Source organism: Triplophysa dalaica, chromosome 1, assembly GCF_015846415.1.
Source record: "Triplophysa dalaica isolate WHDGS20190420 chromosome 1, ASM1584641v1, whole genome shotgun sequence".
NCBI lineage: Eukaryota > Metazoa > Chordata > Actinopteri > Cypriniformes > Nemacheilidae > Triplophysa > Triplophysa dalaica.
Window position 1 is genome coordinate 9,270,930 of NC_079542.1, and position 19,960 is coordinate 9,290,889.

General features: G+C 37.2%; 1 protein-coding gene across 1 annotated transcript in view; it reads left to right on the forward strand.

Annotated features, from left to right (window-relative positions):
* Positions 1–19,538, forward strand: part of stim2b (stromal interaction molecule 2b) — a 31,567-nt gene extending 12,029 nt beyond the window's left edge. The window contains exons 2-12 of the mRNA XM_056747532.1: positions 3,577–3,707; positions 5,812–5,923; positions 8,072–8,183; positions 8,973–9,088; positions 10,499–10,676; positions 10,865–11,042; positions 11,357–11,518; positions 12,677–12,777; positions 12,904–13,142; positions 13,555–13,735; positions 14,076–19,538. Of these exons, the coding sequence (XP_056603510.1) occupies positions 3,577–3,707; positions 5,812–5,923; positions 8,072–8,183; positions 8,973–9,088; positions 10,499–10,676; positions 10,865–11,042; positions 11,357–11,518; positions 12,677–12,777; positions 12,904–13,142; positions 13,555–13,735; positions 14,076–14,598 (2,033 nt within the window). The 3' untranslated portion in view covers positions 14,599–19,538. The remainder of the gene's footprint in view (positions 1–3,576; positions 3,708–5,811; positions 5,924–8,071; positions 8,184–8,972; positions 9,089–10,498; positions 10,677–10,864; positions 11,043–11,356; positions 11,519–12,676; positions 12,778–12,903; positions 13,143–13,554; positions 13,736–14,075) is intronic.
* The last annotated feature ends 422 nt before the right edge of the window (positions 19,539–19,960 follow it).

A 19,960-nucleotide genomic window follows, 5' to 3' on the forward strand; every position in this document is an offset into this window, starting at 1 on the left:
CATTCCGACTCTAATGGCGCACAAGCCGCATCTCCTTTTCTGGAAGGCAGAACTCTTGGCTTGTGTGCGTTTTTCACATTTTGAAAGGATTTTTGTAGGTATTTTCACACACTTATGCAATTTCATAAGCAGAGGATTATAGGCAATCTCTGTCACGGAAGAGTGATTATCCTTTTTATGGAGATGCGGAGAGACATATGCACAGGGGCTTTAATAGAATTTGTGCCTGTGGTTTTGACAGTATGCACAGATGTTTCCGTGTTTGTGTTGTGATTGTAATTTTCAATTCCATCTGTTCTATTCTATTCTAAAAGTTGGCAATAGAAAGTTCAGAATAAAAAATGGCAGAACTGGTGATCGTACAGTTCCGGGAGCAGCTTCATCTAAACTCTCGCTGTTTTGCATCTATTTTCTCGTCTTTCTGTCTTGCACACCACTCCCCTTTCTCTGAGGGAATGTTCGCACTTTACATAATTTCAGTAAGATCCTCTTTTGTACGTCATGTCTTGTTTGACTTCTTACTCTCGCTCACCTTTAAACCCAATTGAGGCCCAGTCTGGGTGTTAAAATAAAGAGAGACTGTCTCACAGCAGCGGCTTAGCAGCCTTTACTGGCTCCCGTTGGTCTGCACACTCATAGACCCTTAAGTCCTCATATTGTACATTCAACCTTTCTTTTCTGGTGATGAATGAACAGGCTTAGGCTACATAAACTTTGTTCCTAACTCTGCGTAGTTCCTTCAGAAGATGACGAAAGTGAGACCCTGTGGGCATTGAGTGTGTTTTAGTACTGTGTGAACTAGACCTTCAACTGTAACCTGAGCGCTCCAGGCACATATCACATCACTCACTGTATGCATTTACTTTACACGTCAATTACAAGCCACTTCTCTCCTGCAATACTGTAATTACCAACCCGATGAAAGAGAACGCACAACATCCAATATATCACGCTTGTAAGTTAATATACACCAAGAATCAAAATATTATTGTATCTGAGACTGATATGATATCTTGAGTCCTGCCAAGTGAACCATGGAAATTGGTTCACTGACAGGGTTAAAGTTGTTAAATGGGTTTAAAAATGATCTCTATTTCAGATTCGCTAAATATGACTAGGTGTTATAATCCCACTATTTCAGCCCAGTTTAGGTATGATTTCAATAATTCATTTGTTTCAGTTAAGGGCTCAAAGACAGTTTTACATTTTCTTTGAGATCCTCTTCCTTTTTTGTTAAATGAAGGGTTCACCCAAAAATAAAAAATGATCTGTCATCATTTACGCACCCTGAGTCATTCCAAAACAGAGAAAGATAGTTGGAAGAATGCTTGTAACCAAACAGTTCTTGGCCACCATTGACTACCATTCTAGAAAAATGACAATGGTAGTCAAAAGTGCCCCAGAAATGTGTGCTTTCCTACATTCTTCAAAATATCATATTTTTTCAGAACAAAGGAATTTATAAAGCAAATTTTTTCTACTATGGTAGTCAATGGTGTCCAAGAACTTTTTGGTTACAAACATTCTTCCAAACATCTTTCTCTGTGTTCATCAGAACAAAGAAAATTATACAGATTTGGAAAAACTCAGGGGTGAGTAAATGATGACAGAATGTTCATTTTTGGGGTGCTAACTGTCCCTTAAGTTAGTTTAAAATAATATTTTGGCGAGTGACGGTTTAGTTTTTATCCATATCTCATGCGTACAGCTTTTTTTTAAAATAAGTTTGTGTATGTGTGTGTTTCTCATGGAGACCTTTACTATTCGTTTAGATAAACCACTTCCTGACAACTGGAAACGCATCTATTTTTATCATTGCGTTTCTAAATTTGACACCCCCTCATTTGTTCTCTCACACTATTTTTGTAACATGATTTTATATATTCTTCCCCCGGCTGTGTCACATCCTGCCGCACGCTGTAGGAACTCTTTGAGGTTTGAAGTACGTTTACATGAGTGACGTAAATAAAAAGTGACCTGCATTCTATTGTAAACACGCTGTTGAAAGCCTCTTCATTTTCTTCCTGTTTATTTAATGATATGACCCAAAATGTACCACTGTCAGTGCTTTAATTTAGCATTGTATTCTAGTTTAATTTAATAGAAATAAAAGACTTGTGTTTAAAATAAATAATAAAGAATAGATTATCATCAACAATCTTAAGAAATTGTTTTTTTAAGCCAACAAACCTGTCCTTTTTGCTTGGATTTTATTAGATCTGAACATATAATAAACTTTCCTATTTACTACAGAATGTTTTCCCTCAAAAATCCTAACACTTTCTGTTTAATTTGTGGTTTAAAAACACCCCAGTTTTCCAGCTTGGTGTCCAATTTATCGAAGAATAAATTGATCATTGGTAGATATCCTTGTCACAGAGTTCATGAGATGGTTGCGAATTCAAGCGTGTTCTAGGCAAAGAACCACATATGGAAATGAGTGTGGATAGGGACATCTGGTACACAAATATATTACATAATCAGACGGGAACACATGCAAGGCATAATGCAAATACTGAGAGAATACCTTCTTTTGTTTACATTTGTCTAGCAGTGTTTTTAAGTTGTTTATAAAAAATGTCTTTCTTCATTACTCACTTTAATGGATTTCCCTTTAAGTGAGGATTAAAAATGTTTGTATTATATTAAAGGTCCAATGTATGACATTTAGTGACATCTTGCTGTGAGATTGCGAATTGCAACCAAAGGCTCACTCAACCCCGCCCTTTCAAAGCACTACTTTGGCTGAGACAGGACTAAGACGTCGTCACGTTTTCACGTCTTTACTGAGGGAGTTAACGTTTTTACGAAACGACAGTTTCTCGTTTTAGGTCTACCATAGAAACAACATGATGAATTCAATGTAAGGGGACCCGTGGTGTATGTAGATTGAAATAGCTCATTCTAAGGAAATAAAAACATAACACTTCATAATGTAAGGTCTTTATACACCTCTGAAGAAAACATTATGTATATTATAAAGACACACTGAACCTTTAAAAATGATTTTTCTGTGTGAATTATTTCTCTGATACACTCTTCTTATACCCCCTAGTGATTTTCGTCCAATCAGATTTATTTTCCAATAATAGTTTTGTTAAGACTGAGTGGATTTTTCCCTCACGCTTATCATCTTAAATAAGAGCAATGATATGATCCAACCGCATACTAACACCATCAACAGACTGCAACATAATAAGCGTGTCAAGACCAGTGAAAGCATAGAGCCGTAAACAGATCCCAACAAATACTCAGACATGCACATGGGAAACACACACAGACAGTTTGAAAAGATAGAAATTTTATATGTACAGTGTCATTCACAAGTATGAGTCCACTTGTCAGAATGCTTATCTTTCATTTAATAGTTTTTGGAAATAAAATATTTTGAACATCACTTACAATAAGCAGCATTGTTGGTCTGTCTGACCAGTTTTAGGAGCATTTATTGACTTCATTTGCATTTAAGGCCTGGTTATTCAAATCATCAGTTGTTAGTCTGACCATGCAATGAGAAGGTTATTGCTTTGCTAAGTGTATTTAGTAATATAATTATTTGTCTTTTTTTCTCTGCAGACCCATGTTTAACAGTTGTCCCTCCATGTGTGACGGAAGCCGACCGATTCAGTTTAGAAGCGCTCCGGCACATTCACAAGCAGCTAGATGATGACAATGATGGAGGAATTGAAGTCAACGAGAGTGTGGAGGTGAGCATATGTTATTTCGGTCTGGAAATGCATCTGTGCAATAACACATGCAGGCCAGGAATGTTTTTAGGCATTTTTTGAGGAGGGCTCCGTAGAGACCTCAAAGGGCAAAGTTGACATTGGTTCGTGCCTGCGAGAAGAGACTGAGAGAATAATGATATTTGAGTGCTTCTCCAAGTGTTTTGTATGTGCGTGTGTTTGTTTTTACAGTATGGGATGAAAAATCAATTATTTTTAATTTGTTGATCACTTGTTTGCTAAGATTTATGCATGACTTAACAGGTGTGTAATAGTCAAGTGAGATATACATCAATTCCAACACATTTTAACCCGTGAGGAAAAGAGTCCATCTGAGACCACTCAAATGTGTCAATCCCACAATGCACTTCTCGGTTTTAATCAGTCTCCTCTACTTTTATAAATTTTCCTGTACATAGTATGGTTTATTATTAAGGTGTGTACTTAATTTTCTCTTTTAATTACGCCATACTAATGCAATAAAGCAAAATTTTCTCTAAAAATAAAAAATCTGTCATCATCGACGCACCCTCAAGTTGTTCCAAATCTGTATAAATTTCTTTGTTCTGATGAAGCATTCTTCCAAATATCTTTCTCTGTATTCTTCAGAACAAAGAAATGTATACAGGTTTGGAACAACTCTGTAAATAAAGACATATCTTTTTTGTTTTTGGGTGAACTGTTCCATTTAGATAAATTAAGTATTTCTTTATAATGGTTTTCTATGGAAACCTTGCTCATTGTGTTCATATTCTATTTTTAAATGTGTAAATTTTATTAAATGAAGGGTCAGTTTCAATAACAAAAAACGATTCTATTAATATTCTTGCACCCGCATGTGATTTCTTTTGTTATACACGTAAGAAGAAAAAAAAGCTGGTTTGAGATGGACGTTATCGCTACTCTCATGAATGTGCCAGTGAAAGCTATACCATATACTTTATAATGGTTTGCTGTGAACAAAGTATTTGATGTTTTTATCATTATTTTATTCAAATTTGCATTTACTTCAGTTGTGTAGAAACATGTAACTCATTTTTTGTGTTCCATTGAAGAAACGAAGTCATACAGGCTTAGAATTGAAATAGGAGTTTGTGCATTTGTTAAGTAGTTTGATTATTCTGTGAATACCGTACGTGTGTTGTTAAAGAGGCTGTGACGTGTGTTTTGGATTGTTTCTGGTCATGGCAGGTGCTCCTGTTCAGAGAAGAGGCCCAAGAATTTCTCCTCCTTTCAGCTACTGAAAGTTGGTGTCCTCTTTCAGGGCACAGCAGATTCCTGAGTGTGTGTGTCTGTGTGAGAGTTGCTAAGTAAGCCTACACGACTTTTGAGATGTCTTGTACCTCGTTTGTTGGCTGTGACTGGGTCACATCATATTTTCTGTGTTTATTTTTGGGAAACAATTTGCGTAACTTACTCAGGTTGAACTGAGCTGGTAGAGCAGTTTTGTTGGTTGCAGAAAGCATATAAAATTGATTCATATGGTTCTAAATATGCAATAAACAAACACAGAAGAACTGGGGCATGCCAATAACTTGAACTTTTTTATTTGTGGAACTTTCTGTGTCCGCAGATTGTAAATAGCGGATCCAAATAATGTAAATCATAACCTAGAGGCCTAACCTAAAGACAACTGCTGTCTAAAGATGAAGTTGTTTCAAAACTGAAATTGTATGCATCTTCATGTCTTTTCTAACCTGTATGACTTCCTTTCTTTTATTGACACAATAAATGAAATACAGAATAGTGCACTGGTTGCTCTTTCCTGTACATTTATTCTTAATGGGGACTGAAACTGTTAGCTTTCAAAACGTTGCACTTGAACTACTCCTCTTTATAATACATTTTTTTTCATTGTGTGAGTTATATAGCTTCATATACATAAATGTTGTGTAATTCAACAGGTCTGACTGTGTTAAGAGGTATCGCTCTTTGTTTTGAATATTAAATATTTGCATTTTATATGAAGGACATTTTTATTGATAAAAAGTTTGATAATTCTGTTTATTTCCCTTGGGCATGATAAGCTATTGATATGCCATGAACTCATTTTCATGTGGCCATTAATGTCTTCTTGTTCCTCCAGTTTATTATAGAGGACATGAAGCAGCATCAGACTAATAAACACAGTAATCTTCATCGAGAGGACCAGCACATCACGGTGGAAGAGCTATGGCGGGGCTGGAAAATCTCAGAAGGTAAAAAAAGCAAAAGGAAGTACCCTACAACCGGTGAAAAGTTAGTTATGTTTTGTTTGGTGGAGTGGCTAAAGATAGTTTGTAGCTTCCAACATAGAGTACCTCAGAGATTACAGATTTTTCTCTGCAAACCTTGAGTGAGCATTTTAGCATTTCTAGATCTATCGCCCCAAGGTCTAAATGAGTATTTGGTAAATTGCCCGAAATAAGATTTGTGGTTAACAAAACCTTAGACCTTTCTTTGACATAAAACACACCAGTTTGTAACACATCTCAATAAAATGGAAGGAAGGAGGCGGGAACCGGAAGACATTTCATACATTTAATAAATGAATATAACAGCCGGCGGCCCCTCACGGACGACCGCCGGCGAACAAAACATGAACATAAATATAAATACAAACATAACATAAGTTCGGGCCCGGTCCTCTCTCTTCGACGGTCCGGTCGCTCGTTCCTTTTATATTCTCCCATCTCCTACGTGATTCGAGCCCGGTGTGCGCACAGCTGGCGCTAATTCACAATTACTCACCGGACTCGAACCACGGTCTCGCCCCGCCTACTCTACTACACAGTTATAACCTGCTCGTGATGTGGGGAAGTCTGTTAATATCTTTGTGTAAGCTTTATACTTCTGGCTTCAAAAGTAACTAATGTTGTGTTCATGTGTAAAGATTATCTTGATAGACAAAACGTGTACGTTAAGGGTTGCTTACTATCGGTTTAGCTTCTAACATTGAATTTTGCAGGTCAGTGCTTGGTGTCTGCAGCTATACACTTACGTAGTCTTAAACAGTGGGTTTTATCATAAGATGCGAATAGTGCTTTCACTGTAGCCCGACAGCACATATGGCTCTGTACAAAGATTCTTTGTTGCCAGTTGAGCTACAAAAATGGAGTGATGGAATCTCACAGCATCAGTCCCTGAAGAGATGTAATCTGAGAACACAATGGGATTTCCTTATTGTTTAGGAAAGATATAGTAGTGTGTGCAATATGTTGTTCAGTTTAAGAAATTTGATAGCCAAATAATTAAATATTAATTTGCAGTGGGTTTTCATTTCCTTAGCCCTTATTTAAGTAATTAGTTTTATTGTTATCTTAAATAGCCCCCAGTACAACACCTGTGCAGATTCACTTTGCTGTGTGTGTGTGTGTGTGTGTAAAGGTTTAGCTATGTCTTGCAAATCTCCCAGTGGGGAGTTAAAGGGGTCATATTGCACGAATACATATTTTTCACAACACACTTTTGTTGTTATAAGTTGCCCATGCATGTTTTAGACAAAAAAAGCATTCTATCTAAAAGAGAATGCTCACCCAGACCAGCCTGATACGGCTTGTGTAACCACACCCCCTCAAATCTATGTCAGTTTGTGGTATGATTTGACTAAGACCGCCCAAATGTATATGCAAGTAAAGTGGGCGTATCTGTCAGTACAATTGTTTTGGAACCTGATGTTCCAAATATGGTAAGATGAGTTATATTGCCGTCACACTCTTGCAGTGTTCGACCAATCACTACGCACTAGTTAACTTCCAAATCATAGTACACCTCGCTATTCAGAGCGATGAGCTTCGTAAAAAATCTACACGTTTCAGAGAGGCAGGCAAAGAGGAGATACAAAACCTGCATGGTATGTGGAAAATACAACGTTTTTTAACCTTAAATCGTGTATATACATTTTGCATTACATCTAAAACATATGATAATATTCGTTTGAGCAGTGTCACATGACCCCTTTAAACCCAAATGCACACCCACTCATAGGGACCAAAATGGAGGTCCCCATAGGTAAAGAAACTTATAAATCAAACCTAATCTAAAAATCTAAAAATGCAAAAGTAAATTTTTGGATTAATATATTTTTTTTTAAAAACAACTCCCCATTTTGGCTTTTTAACAACCCAGCATAGGTTAATTTATAACCCAACTGTTGAGTTTGATCATTTTTGACCTAACGCTTTAGGGTATTTTGTGCACATTTTGACATTTTTAGGTATTGCAATTACTAATGTCAAGAAATTGTAAATACAGGACAAAAGGCCAACAGTTGGAAAAATAACTTGAGTTAAACTCATGCTTTTAAGATCATCTTCTCTGCCCCCCTTCTTCTCTCATTCTCTCCCATTTCTTTCTGTCTTTCTTAGTGCATAACTGGACAATAGAGGATGCAGTCCAGTGGCTGAAGGAGTCAGTGGAGCTGCCTCAATATGAAACAAACTTCAGAGAGTTTAATGTAGATGGCAACACGCTACCTCGGTAAACCCACACCCACACTGCATGTGTGAAAGTGATATAGAACCTCATAGTGATATGAAACTGTGGTTGAAAATAGAAATAGGGTATCGTGTCATAACTTTGCTTCACAAAATCAACATATTTTTCGCTTCATTTGATGTGTTCAACTCATTCAATATGCAAACGTACATTCACTACATTCAGAAACGAAATTTAAACCAGCATTTTAACCAGAGATTGCTTTTTCTAATTTTTAACAAGTGTCCCCCCCTAGTGTTGATAGTGTTTCAGTGCGTGTACGGAGATGTGCATGTGTTTGTGGGGGGGCTGTAGAAAGTGTTGAGTTTCCTCACACTGTCACTTCTCCATGACTCATGAAATGATGTCACAGCACCAGATCACCTTTCTCCTGCAGCTCTGACCAGTATGTTTGTGGCAGCACATGTGATTTTAGCATTGAGCGCTTCTTAAATGAGCATTCTGAGCTTGAACTTGCCATGCATACACACACACAGTAACATAAGCTGTCCCCGCTTTATTTCCGTATATGTTACAACTAAGTTGAATTATTTTGTACTTTGTTAGTGATTTGCTTTTCTGACTTTTTCTCAGACATTTTATCCCCGAAAGATTTCTCCGGCCGTCTTCTGTTTATATGCATTTTACCCTGACATTTCGAAGTAACATTTGTTTGAGGAATCACAAACTGTCCTTCTAGGCTTGTTGTCATTGTCACTACAAACAGATTTTGTTTGACCGTGACACACATTCTTGCTCTTTGACCTGCTCTGTATATGCTTTTTGTTACAGAATAGCGGCCAATGAACCCTCGTTTATGTCATTACAGCTAAAGATTTTAGACCAACGACATAAACAGAAATTAAATTTGAAAGCATTGGACGCAGTACTTTTTGGACCTCCATTACGTAAGTGCCAGTATTTAGTTCATTGTTCTTAACTCGTATGCTGATGTTCTTTCCCCAGAGCACAAATTCTTTCTCAGCCTTTGGCAAACAGCGACAGTTTATATTGACATCTGTCGAGATCCAAGACATCAAAATACCATAAAATCAAGTCAATTTTCAATTCAATTTATTTATATAGCACTTTTCACAACGTGCATTGTTCAAAAGCATCTTTCAAGAGAGATTAAGAAAAACACAGAAGAGTAAAACACAGAACTGTGCATGGTGTTTATAGACCAATGAAGTCAATGAAAAGAAATGAAATTAATTAATACATGCAGTATCCCGGTTAGCAAGCCAACATTGTCCTGCTGTGGCGAGGAACCCAAACTCCAATGATGAATAAATGGAGAAAGAAAAACTTTGGTAGAAACCAGGCTCAGCCAGTAGGGCAAGATCTCCTTTGACGTGTCATAGCTGCACTCAGTTCGGTCGACACAAGACAACAGATGAACAACCAGGGAAAAATAGTAATGGCATAATGTAACTTTATTCCTCTGTTGTCTTACATCGACCACAAAACAAGATCAAACCAGACCCAAACAGCCCCAACAAATGCAACCCCCCAAACCAGAACCAACAAGCCCCCACTCCCCACAAACACCAACCCAGCAACCTCCAATCAAAGTCACTGAGTACAGGTATAAAATTCAAACTGCTGTCATGTGATTTAAGTTGAGCATTAAAAGCACCAAAACATCTATAGCTTTAAAGTTGTATTCTGGCTATTCCAGTCCAGTGTCTGTTTAATTTCAACAAAATCAAAGCTCAGGATTGATGTAAAGTCGTCCAACAACAATGTGAAAGATTCACAGCATGACACAGACGGATAAAAAGGGCGGTTATCACATTAAAAACATATTGTTGAAATACATGTACAAATATAACTGTAAATAAAAATATATAAATTAAATATGCACTTGTTTTTTTAATTTGCAGTATTTAAAGTATGAAAAAAAGATTTCCTGCAAATAAATGTAAATAGAAGCAATAATTTTATTTGAAATTTGGGAGAGATATTGTTAGTAGACGTCATTCCCAGAATGAAACATAAATTATCATTTTACCTAAACAAATACCCTATAAATAGTATCATTTTGAAATAGTCTCTTAATTCTTAATTGGGCTTTATAATGTAACATACTCTGGTTAAATTTGGCTTTTGAAGACTGGCTTGTTTCATTTTAATTCTGTAAAATATATTTTGTATTCAATGAAAGAAAGAAATGCATACTGGTTTGTGAGAGTGAATTTCTTTTATTTTACACAAACCACATTTTCATCATGCTTGCTTTAACTTAAAGTAAAATCAAATAAAGCCAGCTAACAATCTTTTCCCTCATGGCTTGATTTTGTGCATTTTTTCTGTAGGTCCTCATCATAACTGGCTGAAGGACTTTATATTAATGATCTCAATCATCATTGGAGTTGGAGGCTGCTGGTTTGCATACATTCAGAACAAGTCATCTAAAATTCACATCTCTCAGATGATGAAAGACCTGGAGAGTCTTCAGAATGCTGAACTGAGCCTCACAGAGCTCCAGAGCCAGTAAGAGAGAGAGAGACTTTTAATGTCTGTATAAGTCACATTACAATGGTCTGGACGTTGCGTTGTCTTTATAGAAATTATTATTATTTTGACCAATATTAATTTTTATCTTAAGCATTAGATTTGTTTGGTTTACAGGACATATCCAATTTCACGTGACTTAAGTTGATGCTGTCTGGTTTAAACAGGTTGGAGAAGGCGCACGAGGAAAATCGGACGGTGGCGGTGGAGAAGCAGAACCTGGAGCAGAAAATGCGTGATGAGATCAACGGTGCTAAGAGAGAAGCCAGCCGTCTGAAGGAGCTGCGAGAGGGGGCCGAGTGTGAGCTTAGCAGACTCAAATATGCAGAGGAGGAACTCGTGCAGGTAGGAACCAATTTAATAACACTAAGCATCTTACAGATTGAGGGTTTTTTTTATAAACTTATTATATTTATGTGTTCAGAATTGCTGTATATCTAAAAATAGTATGTTCTACAGTCAAATAAATATGTCATATTAAATCAATATGATTAAATTTAAGAAATCATTTGTTAATTTGGTAATGCAATTATTTGATTTTTCTATAACAATGACACTTTCATATTTTTCATAATACACCACTAGATGGAAGCATTTTCACAGTTTATATCTTAAATGTACAGTGCTGATTCGAGTGCTTATTTGTTGGGTATGTTCAGGTGCGAATGGCACTTAAGAGAGCAGAGAAAGAAATGCAGACGGAATGGTCCGTGCCTGAATCACTGCAGATGTGGCTACAGCTCACACATGAGGTGGAAGTGCAGTACTACAACATCAAAAAACACAACGCAGAACTACAGCTCGCAGTCGCAAAGGATGAGGTGAGCGAATTATGTTGTCACTTCTGTTCTGTCTGTTTCTTGTAGGGCTGTATTCGAAATTGCCCCCTATACCCTTATTCACTTTTTCCTACTTTACTATTTAGTCCCCTTGAAGCAGTGAATGAAAATGAGTGAGTGAATTTGTAGTTCGCCGGAAGTGCTGCAAACATCAAATTGTGCAGAGACGCAGAACATTATTCAGTGCAAGTCTCACAATTGAATGGCTGGCAGCTAGATGCGAGTGTACATCAGTCGTACACTTGTTAGCCCAGTGCATCATGGGGTTGAACGTGTGCACTTGAGTACATCCGGTAATGTCCCTTTAAACTGCACTATAAACAGTAAAAAAATTCTTTACATTATTAAAATGAGGTAATACATTTTAACATGTTTTTAAGGTAATGCAACTTATAACTAGTCAAAATTTAAAATAGTATGTTAAATGACTTTTAATAATACTTTGAAAGTTTTGTTTACTAATCGTTTTTAATAGTGAAAGGGTTTATATAGGGGACTATTTCAGACATAACTTGACGGATTGAGCATGAATAAATGACTGACATTTTGTTGTATTTTTCACTTCCATGGGTTTATAAAATATTTACTTATACATTTCTTTTACGCGTCTGTAAGTAAAGTATTTAACAGATTAAATCCCCCAAGCAAACATCTCTCATGAAGACTAACAAAATTAAGCTGAAACTTTTCCCCTCTAATTTAGATTTCTAATGATGCGGTTAAATGACTTTTTAACTATGTAGTTTGTTTTGCCTTTTGTTATTTGCATCTGGAACGAGTCATCAAGCAGTTATGCAATTAGCAATCGCTGCAGTGCGAGAGATGAGAAAATGCTCACTAAATGTGTAGATCCCATACAACTGCTCATTTTTAGGTGTTTACTAACATAACATCACTACTTATTTTGCTTAAACGTTTTTAAAATCTCTAACCCTGTCATATCATGGGTACTTAGGGCGCTTTTGACACCCTAGCAACCACATAGCAATGCAGTAAGGAATGCTTAAAAAACCTTAGCAACCACATCAACCTACATCACTCTAACATTATGATGGTGAACTTTGCATTCTTCTGAAAATGTTACAATTAAGTTTTCAATAATGATGTGTATATGATGTTGGTATATTCTCTGGTCTTCAGGCAGAAAAGATCAAGAAGAAGAGGAACTCTGTGTTCGGTACCCTCCATGTTGCACACAGCTCATCGCTAGATGAAGTCGACCACAAAATACTGGAGGCTAAGTAAGCGCACACAGTAAAATTCACTCACAAACCACTCACCCGACCACACGCACAGCTCTAATAAAAGATAAAGCTAAGGGTTACCCGCATAACACGATGAGAGGTCAACATTTATTTTTTCTATAGAAAATCGCTGTCAGAGGTCACGGCTTGTTTGCGGGAGCGTCTGCACCGCTGGCAGCAAATTGAGAAACTGTGCGGCTTTCCCGTGGTTAATAACTCTGGGCTGTCGAGCCTTACTGCCTCCCTGTATGCCGACCACAGCTGGGTTGTCATGCCAAGGATGTCTGTACCGCCCTACCCGATTGCCGGAGGGGTGGACGACCTCGACGAGGACATGCCCCCGATCATTCCACAGTTCACCTGTAAGTTCCTCTGTTTAAAGACAAATTAGGAAAATTTGTTTACTTTAAAGCTGCAGTCCATGCAGTAACTTTTTGAAACATAAAATCTTTGCTTGGGTTGAGGTCAAATTATTTCCAATGAAATCGAAAGAAACAACTCCACTTAGAAATCATTTCTAAACTTACTGTCGCGAATTAGTCTAAGGTAAAAAAATGACAAAAAAAAATAAAATATGAACATGGAAATTTTAAAATAAGATTTGGGCTGCTTTTCCTTATTATTCAACTAATTCGGAATAAAAAAATGCAACTAAAGAACACAAATATATTTGGAAGAATATAAGCAAATTAATATTGAAAGAAAATATTTTTCATCAGTCACTTTTTGTACATTCAAACTGAATTTTTTATTTACCGTCATCTTTCCTCACAGCTCCGCTGATTCGACCTCCTCTGACCCGGAACAGCAGCGTGTGTCGTTCTCGCAGAAGTCTCATGTCTCAGCCCTCGTGCCTCTCTGCTGACCCTGACCTGTTATCCATGGCATCGGCCCCGCTGGCTTACAGACCCGATGGAGACGATGACCACATCTTCTTCACTGTAGAAAGGAAGGGGTGCGACATCTACAGCTTTTTTGCGTACATTTTATCTTTATCCTTGTACCTTTATTTTATTATTCACAGCTGCCTGGAAAACCTGATTCTGGTCAATAGCAGGATTAAGTGTTCATATATAATTGTTTAATAACTGCTTTAAATGAAGTATGCGTAAATCATACAAATTACATATTTTTAATCCTATATTTTATTTGTTTGAAAGCTTCATGTGAAAGTACTTACTTGTTAATGTGTTATATGACATGTTTATTTGTCATTTGTATAATGCATTTTACTATTGTGTGTTTGTAATTTTATTTTAATTAAAATTGATTTTTTTTGTGTCTCTGTTATACAGGGACCCCCAGGACACATACTCGGATACAGACTCGCTCAGTTCCTCTTTGGGCAGGAAACAGTTCTCTGTTCAAGGTACCTGTGCTTCAGGCACGGACACCCCGCCACGCAAAATCTCTCGTGAGGAATTTCTCCTGATAGCGCAAGAGGCCCAGGCAGCCGCCATGGAGACATATCCCACATCCTCATCCTCCCCTTCATCTCCACTTGACTCCTCCTCAGTTCACAAGGGCTCTCCCGACCTCACCCGCTCTGCCCTCCCAGAATCTCAAAGTTTGACCTTTCATCATGGCACCAAAGCTGTGGCTTATAATGGCATTCTGGAAAAGTCATACAGTATGGGGCAGCTGCCCGCCGGAGGGATGCCTTCAGAGGGAATTTACCCCTCGATTAGCTCACTCGACACAGAAGGCAAAGCTATCAAGGAACCCAAGCAGCTTCACTCCTCACAGGACTCCTGCGATAATGCAGAAAAAAAACGCTCCAAGATCAAGAGCTTGTTTAAGAAAAGCAAAAAGCTGTGAGGAACAGTGGAGAGGTAGTGGAAAGAATGGAGAGGAAAAGAAGCCTTAAAACAAAGCAAAGGAGGGGGATGTTGTCAACCAGAAGCCAAAACATTTTTTAGTTTCTTTGTATTTTTTTATTTAAAAAAAATGAAGCTCCATCTAGATAAAGTCTTGGGTTGAAAACCTTTTGGAATGGTTTCGTCTCGCACATAATCCTTTTATGGCCAGAATTTTGCAGAACAATTAGCCTACTTGCACACATTAAAATACGACTCCTCCTTGCATTTAAGCATTTCTTCATTCATTAATCTTTTTCGATGTTTACTAAATCATTTTATTTATTTGTTCAGTGAAGCATTACTATTTTGATTTATTTGTTCAGTGTAGCATCACTAAACTCCTCCCTCTCCCAATGACTTATGGGTAACACCAGCCATTAGAATGTGCATAGATCTGCTCTTCAGTAGACCATTAGGGTATATAAAGAATACTCATTCAACAATTTGGAAGATACCAACTCTCCTTTGAAATACTATTTTGGATGGAATGTATGCGAATTGGGATGCATGAATGGCCTCTTTAATGTCTTTGTCAGTTTCTGTTCTCTGTTAAGTCCATTATTATTATTATGCCATTTGGAAGGGATCAGGAAGCATACTAACCCGGAAAGAAATTCATAGATATATATATCTAGATGCCGTTTCACTATTTGTAGGTGGTCTGCCATTTTGGAACTATACGAGTCTTTCTGTGATGCCAAGTCCCCCTTTGGAATTGGGTGTGCCTCACAAATCCTGAAAAATGATCACCCCCTGATGGCTGGCTACAGTATAGGTCATAGACCCTGCCCTCTCCATGTAAACAAATGCAAACGGAGCCAAAACAGAACTATAAAATCCAATTATACTTAAAAAAAAATCTAAAGATGTTTTCTGTTCTTTTGGTCAGTTTTTATCACGTTGATGTATGTCCAAGTGTTCTTTTATCGAATAAGGTTAGTTTTAGTTAGTTATAAGAAGTTATAAAAAGTGGTGTGGTACATGATTTCTTTGATTACGAAGGAGTCATCAGGGAATATGGGCAGGACCTTGATACCGCACTCCACTTCGTGCTCACTAATGCGCAGACTCTGGTCCCTATCGTACACCCGGTGCTAAGCGGCACGAGTGTTTTTGCTAGTTTCAGCCCAACGCAGTTCTCTTTTATCCCGTCCTGCACTACCTTGTTTAAATAGCAAATTCAGTTGCGCTCATTTGTGCGTCCATAGGCGTGCTGGTCTAAAAAAGAGTTGTGTTCAGGCGCATTGTTGGCACGTTGCTATTTTGAGGAACTGAAAATACTGCGCCAATAGACTGCGCCATAGACCAACTCAAACCTGCTCTAAAGTCAATAGCGCAATATGTTTTTTTGTTTTTTTTAAGAGGGCGTAAAGTAACTAATATGCACCTATGGGTGAGTGCACACTGCTCGTACATTCTTTTTATTACACACAGAAGGATGCGCAGCAGCACACAAACATGCCAAATATTACAAATAAATGGACTACAATGTAAAAGATTATTATTGTGTGCATAAAGATAAAAAATCTGGCTTGTCCTGTGGATGTGTGCGTTTCCTCTCTGGAGAGGAGTCCGGTCTTTGCTCTTGCAAATTCCGCTGTGTAAACAGCAGTCCGCCATGGAGCGAAAACAACTGGCTCCTAAAGGGAATGGGAGATGAGTCTCTGATTCGTTTACTGCACATTTGCCCAAAACCCACCCATGAATCATTAAAAGAATCGGTGTAGCCCGTTTAGACCATGCGCTCGGGAGCGCCGACCGTATTCTCGTCGTTAAACTAGTAAAAGTGGATTCGGACACGCCCTGAGAGCACCTGCGCCGTGCGCATTAGACCATGCGCTTAGATCGTTAAAATAGGACCCTCTGGCTCCAACCAAATGATGTTAATGGCTGTGGCCATAACTCTGACATATTGGCTTCATTTTTTTATAATGGAAGTGAATGGGAGCGCATTGTCCATATTTTATAGAGTCTATTTTTTAAACTGTTACTGCAGGATGTTTTTTCCGCAGGTTAAAAGTGTAAGGATTTCGATATTAAGATGTCATTCGTAAAATGATAATGAAAGTCCTGTTATTTGGATTAGGGATATTAGGTGTGATGATTGATGTTGTTACAAAGATCTGGCAAACTGTCTGTGAAACCTCAAGAGCACACTGACTGGGCGTTTACAACTATAGTTATACACATGTATGCTTATTAAAACTTATTAAATGTTGTGTAAACTCAAACTTCATAATGGCTTAACTAACACATGACAAAAATGAAAGAGTATCCCCTTTTTTCAGGAATTTAAATCCAGATGGATTTCATGTTCATGGCTGTGCATCGTCGTGGAATTTTTAAACTATGATTGACATCAAAATGGCGGACATGTCTACGAGCGCTCCTATGTGACATCTAGTTATATTATATATCTATGTAAAAATAGCCCAACATTATTGGATTCTACAGAAAAAATACTTCACCTAAAAAATTAAGTACTGTTATTATTTACTCACTCTGAAAGTAGCTGTTGTTTTTCATGAAATGCAGGAACGGGAAACTTCCTGATGTGACATATTTCATTTGAACTTATCATTTTTGTTTTATCATTTATTAACAGCAATTTAAAAAATCTATAGAAGGAAATTTTAACTTCTATATTTTAAAGTTATACCAGACCCAATAAAACTTGTGACTACAGTATATTCAGAATAACATTTAGACTGGTTGTGTTTTGGTAGAGAAATAAGTGCGGGAGGTCTGGCGCACCCATAAAAAGAGCTCTGCTTCACAGATCCTGGTTACTTTTAACTGGTGTCTTATGGCAGGATTTAAATAAATAAATAAACAAACAAATTTCTGCTTTCTATGAAAAACTAATAACTTCCCGAGGGTGAGTAAATAACCACAGAATTTTGGACCTGAGCTATACTTTTTGAACTCTAAACTATACTGTACCATATGAAGTTATAATAGTTTAGATTACTTTGCTGCATTATCGTGAGCACAGTGTTTCATTTTTATTTTTTTGTGATTCATGAAGGTTTGCCCTATAGTGTGAAAATCATCTAAAATCTCTTCATTTCAAGGGCACAGGGTGAAATACAGGCTTTCAGTTTCTTCAGTTTCTGTTTACTTCCACAGTGCTCCTGTAATTGACAAAATTTCCTTCAAGAAAAAATGGAAACTCTTAACACATAGTAGCATGTCTGAACGCCTACACAGTAAAATAATGAACACAAATAAATGCTTAATTAGTAAATTAAAACAAATTATCATAAAATATATGCATTACAATTTTTTTTTCATTATTTCACTTATTTTAAAATATCCTTTCAAGTTTGAGGTCAACATTGACTAAAAAAGACAAAAGCTGTGTACAGTACAGCTGTACTTCAATAGTATTTTGTCCAGGTGTTTTTGATTAAGGCATCATGATGACTAACTGCTGTGGGGAACCCGCTACTGAATTATCCTGCTAAAGGTTGTTGCACTACTGCTTTCCTTATCTGGAAAGAGTCGCTTTTGGCGGCATAAAAGTAAGTTATATTAGTTAGATGAAGAAGAATATTTGTAAAGATGCGTCGTAAAGCAACAAATTAATATCAGAGCCGGAAAAAAACTATTTGATGCGTCTACCATGCTTCTTACCACATCTATTCTCTGAAATCTATTTTTATTTGAGTTTTTTATGTTTAATAGAAATGATTTAACTGTAGAAAATTTATTTCTTAAGGGTATCTAAGGAAATATCTTTTTTCTGAGGAGAAATATATATGATGTGCAGATTTTACCCCAAATCCCTCTCTTGTGGACTGAGTGCCCTGTTTCAAGGGTGTTACCATCACTGTGATCATAATACCTCTCTTCCCCTCATAAGAGTCATCCCAAACAAGGCTCTGATCTCAAAAAAGGCACTGATTCTATTTTGTCCAAAAATATTGCACCTTTTTTGAAGTGCGAGTCCAGTGCCAGAGAGGACATGGAGACAGTGGTGCCTAAATTGTGTCTCAAAACTCATTCACTCATCATTTTGCGTGGTGACACAAAGATGAAGGGTTTATGCATACACACATATGTTGTGTATATAGTGACTGACATCAAGATATGAATGTTGAGATGATTGAGTTGATTATTGTGTGAATATTTGTATACTGTAGAACTAGTTAATAAATAATTGAGGCAAGTCTCATCTGTGCAATCCCTTAAAAAGTTTCTGTGATTTATTTTTTTGTATTTTATGTCAAGTTGCCTGTACACAATGGAATATATGGTGAGTTGACAAAAACGATAAGGGCATGGGAGACTTAAACCAATAGCCCCCTGTCGAGGTCCATTATATGGATAAGAACCCTGGAAATTTTTCCTCATAACCCTCAATTTGTTTTCGAAACAAGAAATAGACACATGGACGGCTTGTACAGTATGACATGTGGGTGAGTGAATTATCATGAAATTCAAATTGTGAAGTGAACTATTCCTTTAATGTGCTAATGTGGTAATAATCAAGCAGGAAATTATTTTACTGAAAAAAGAAAAATATTTTCAGTTTTTGATTTTGATCAAGTACAGTATATGAGTTTTAAGGGATACCATTGGCTACAGGGGAGTTTAAGAATGAGAAGTCACTTTTACACATTTGGCGTCGACATGCCTGACCTGACACATCATCACAGCCACGTTTTTGGCGCCCTTGTGCTTGTCATGTCATAAAAGGATATCCCATAATCCTCGTCGAGCACCGGTTGTAGCCCTCATAGGCAATTCACAGGAATGAAAAATAAAATGCCTTTGCCCGGTTTCACAGACAAGTCTTAAAACTGTTCCCAGACTAAACTGAATGATTGAGCTGTCTGAAATGAACTGTAAATAACTAGCCCTGAAAAATCTTAAAATGTGTAAGTGTCATATTTGTGTCTGAAAATTCACACAAGTAATGTTTATTCTAATGTATTTTAATAAAAGCTACTTAAATAAACTAATTTACCAATGGCATAGTCCTGGCTTAAGATAAGCCTTCTATGTGAAACCGACCCATCCTTCACTTAAATGGCTTCAAGTGCACTAACGGTCGCTTTGTTTACGCAGGCCTCCTGCAAGGTCGACTTTCTACGCATGTGCAAGACAAGCAATGGAATAAAATGCTACATACGCTACAAGTTGGTTGCAATACAAACAGTTTTCAGCCTCAGTAAGGCTTTTCAAATAAAGGTGAACTCGGACAGTCCGCAAAAATAACTGCTTATGACTTAAGTGAAAATGGACGTACGGTCTTATTTAGTGGTAGGAAAACTTTTGCTTGACAACAATCACTTCTAATGCCATAGGCTATGAAT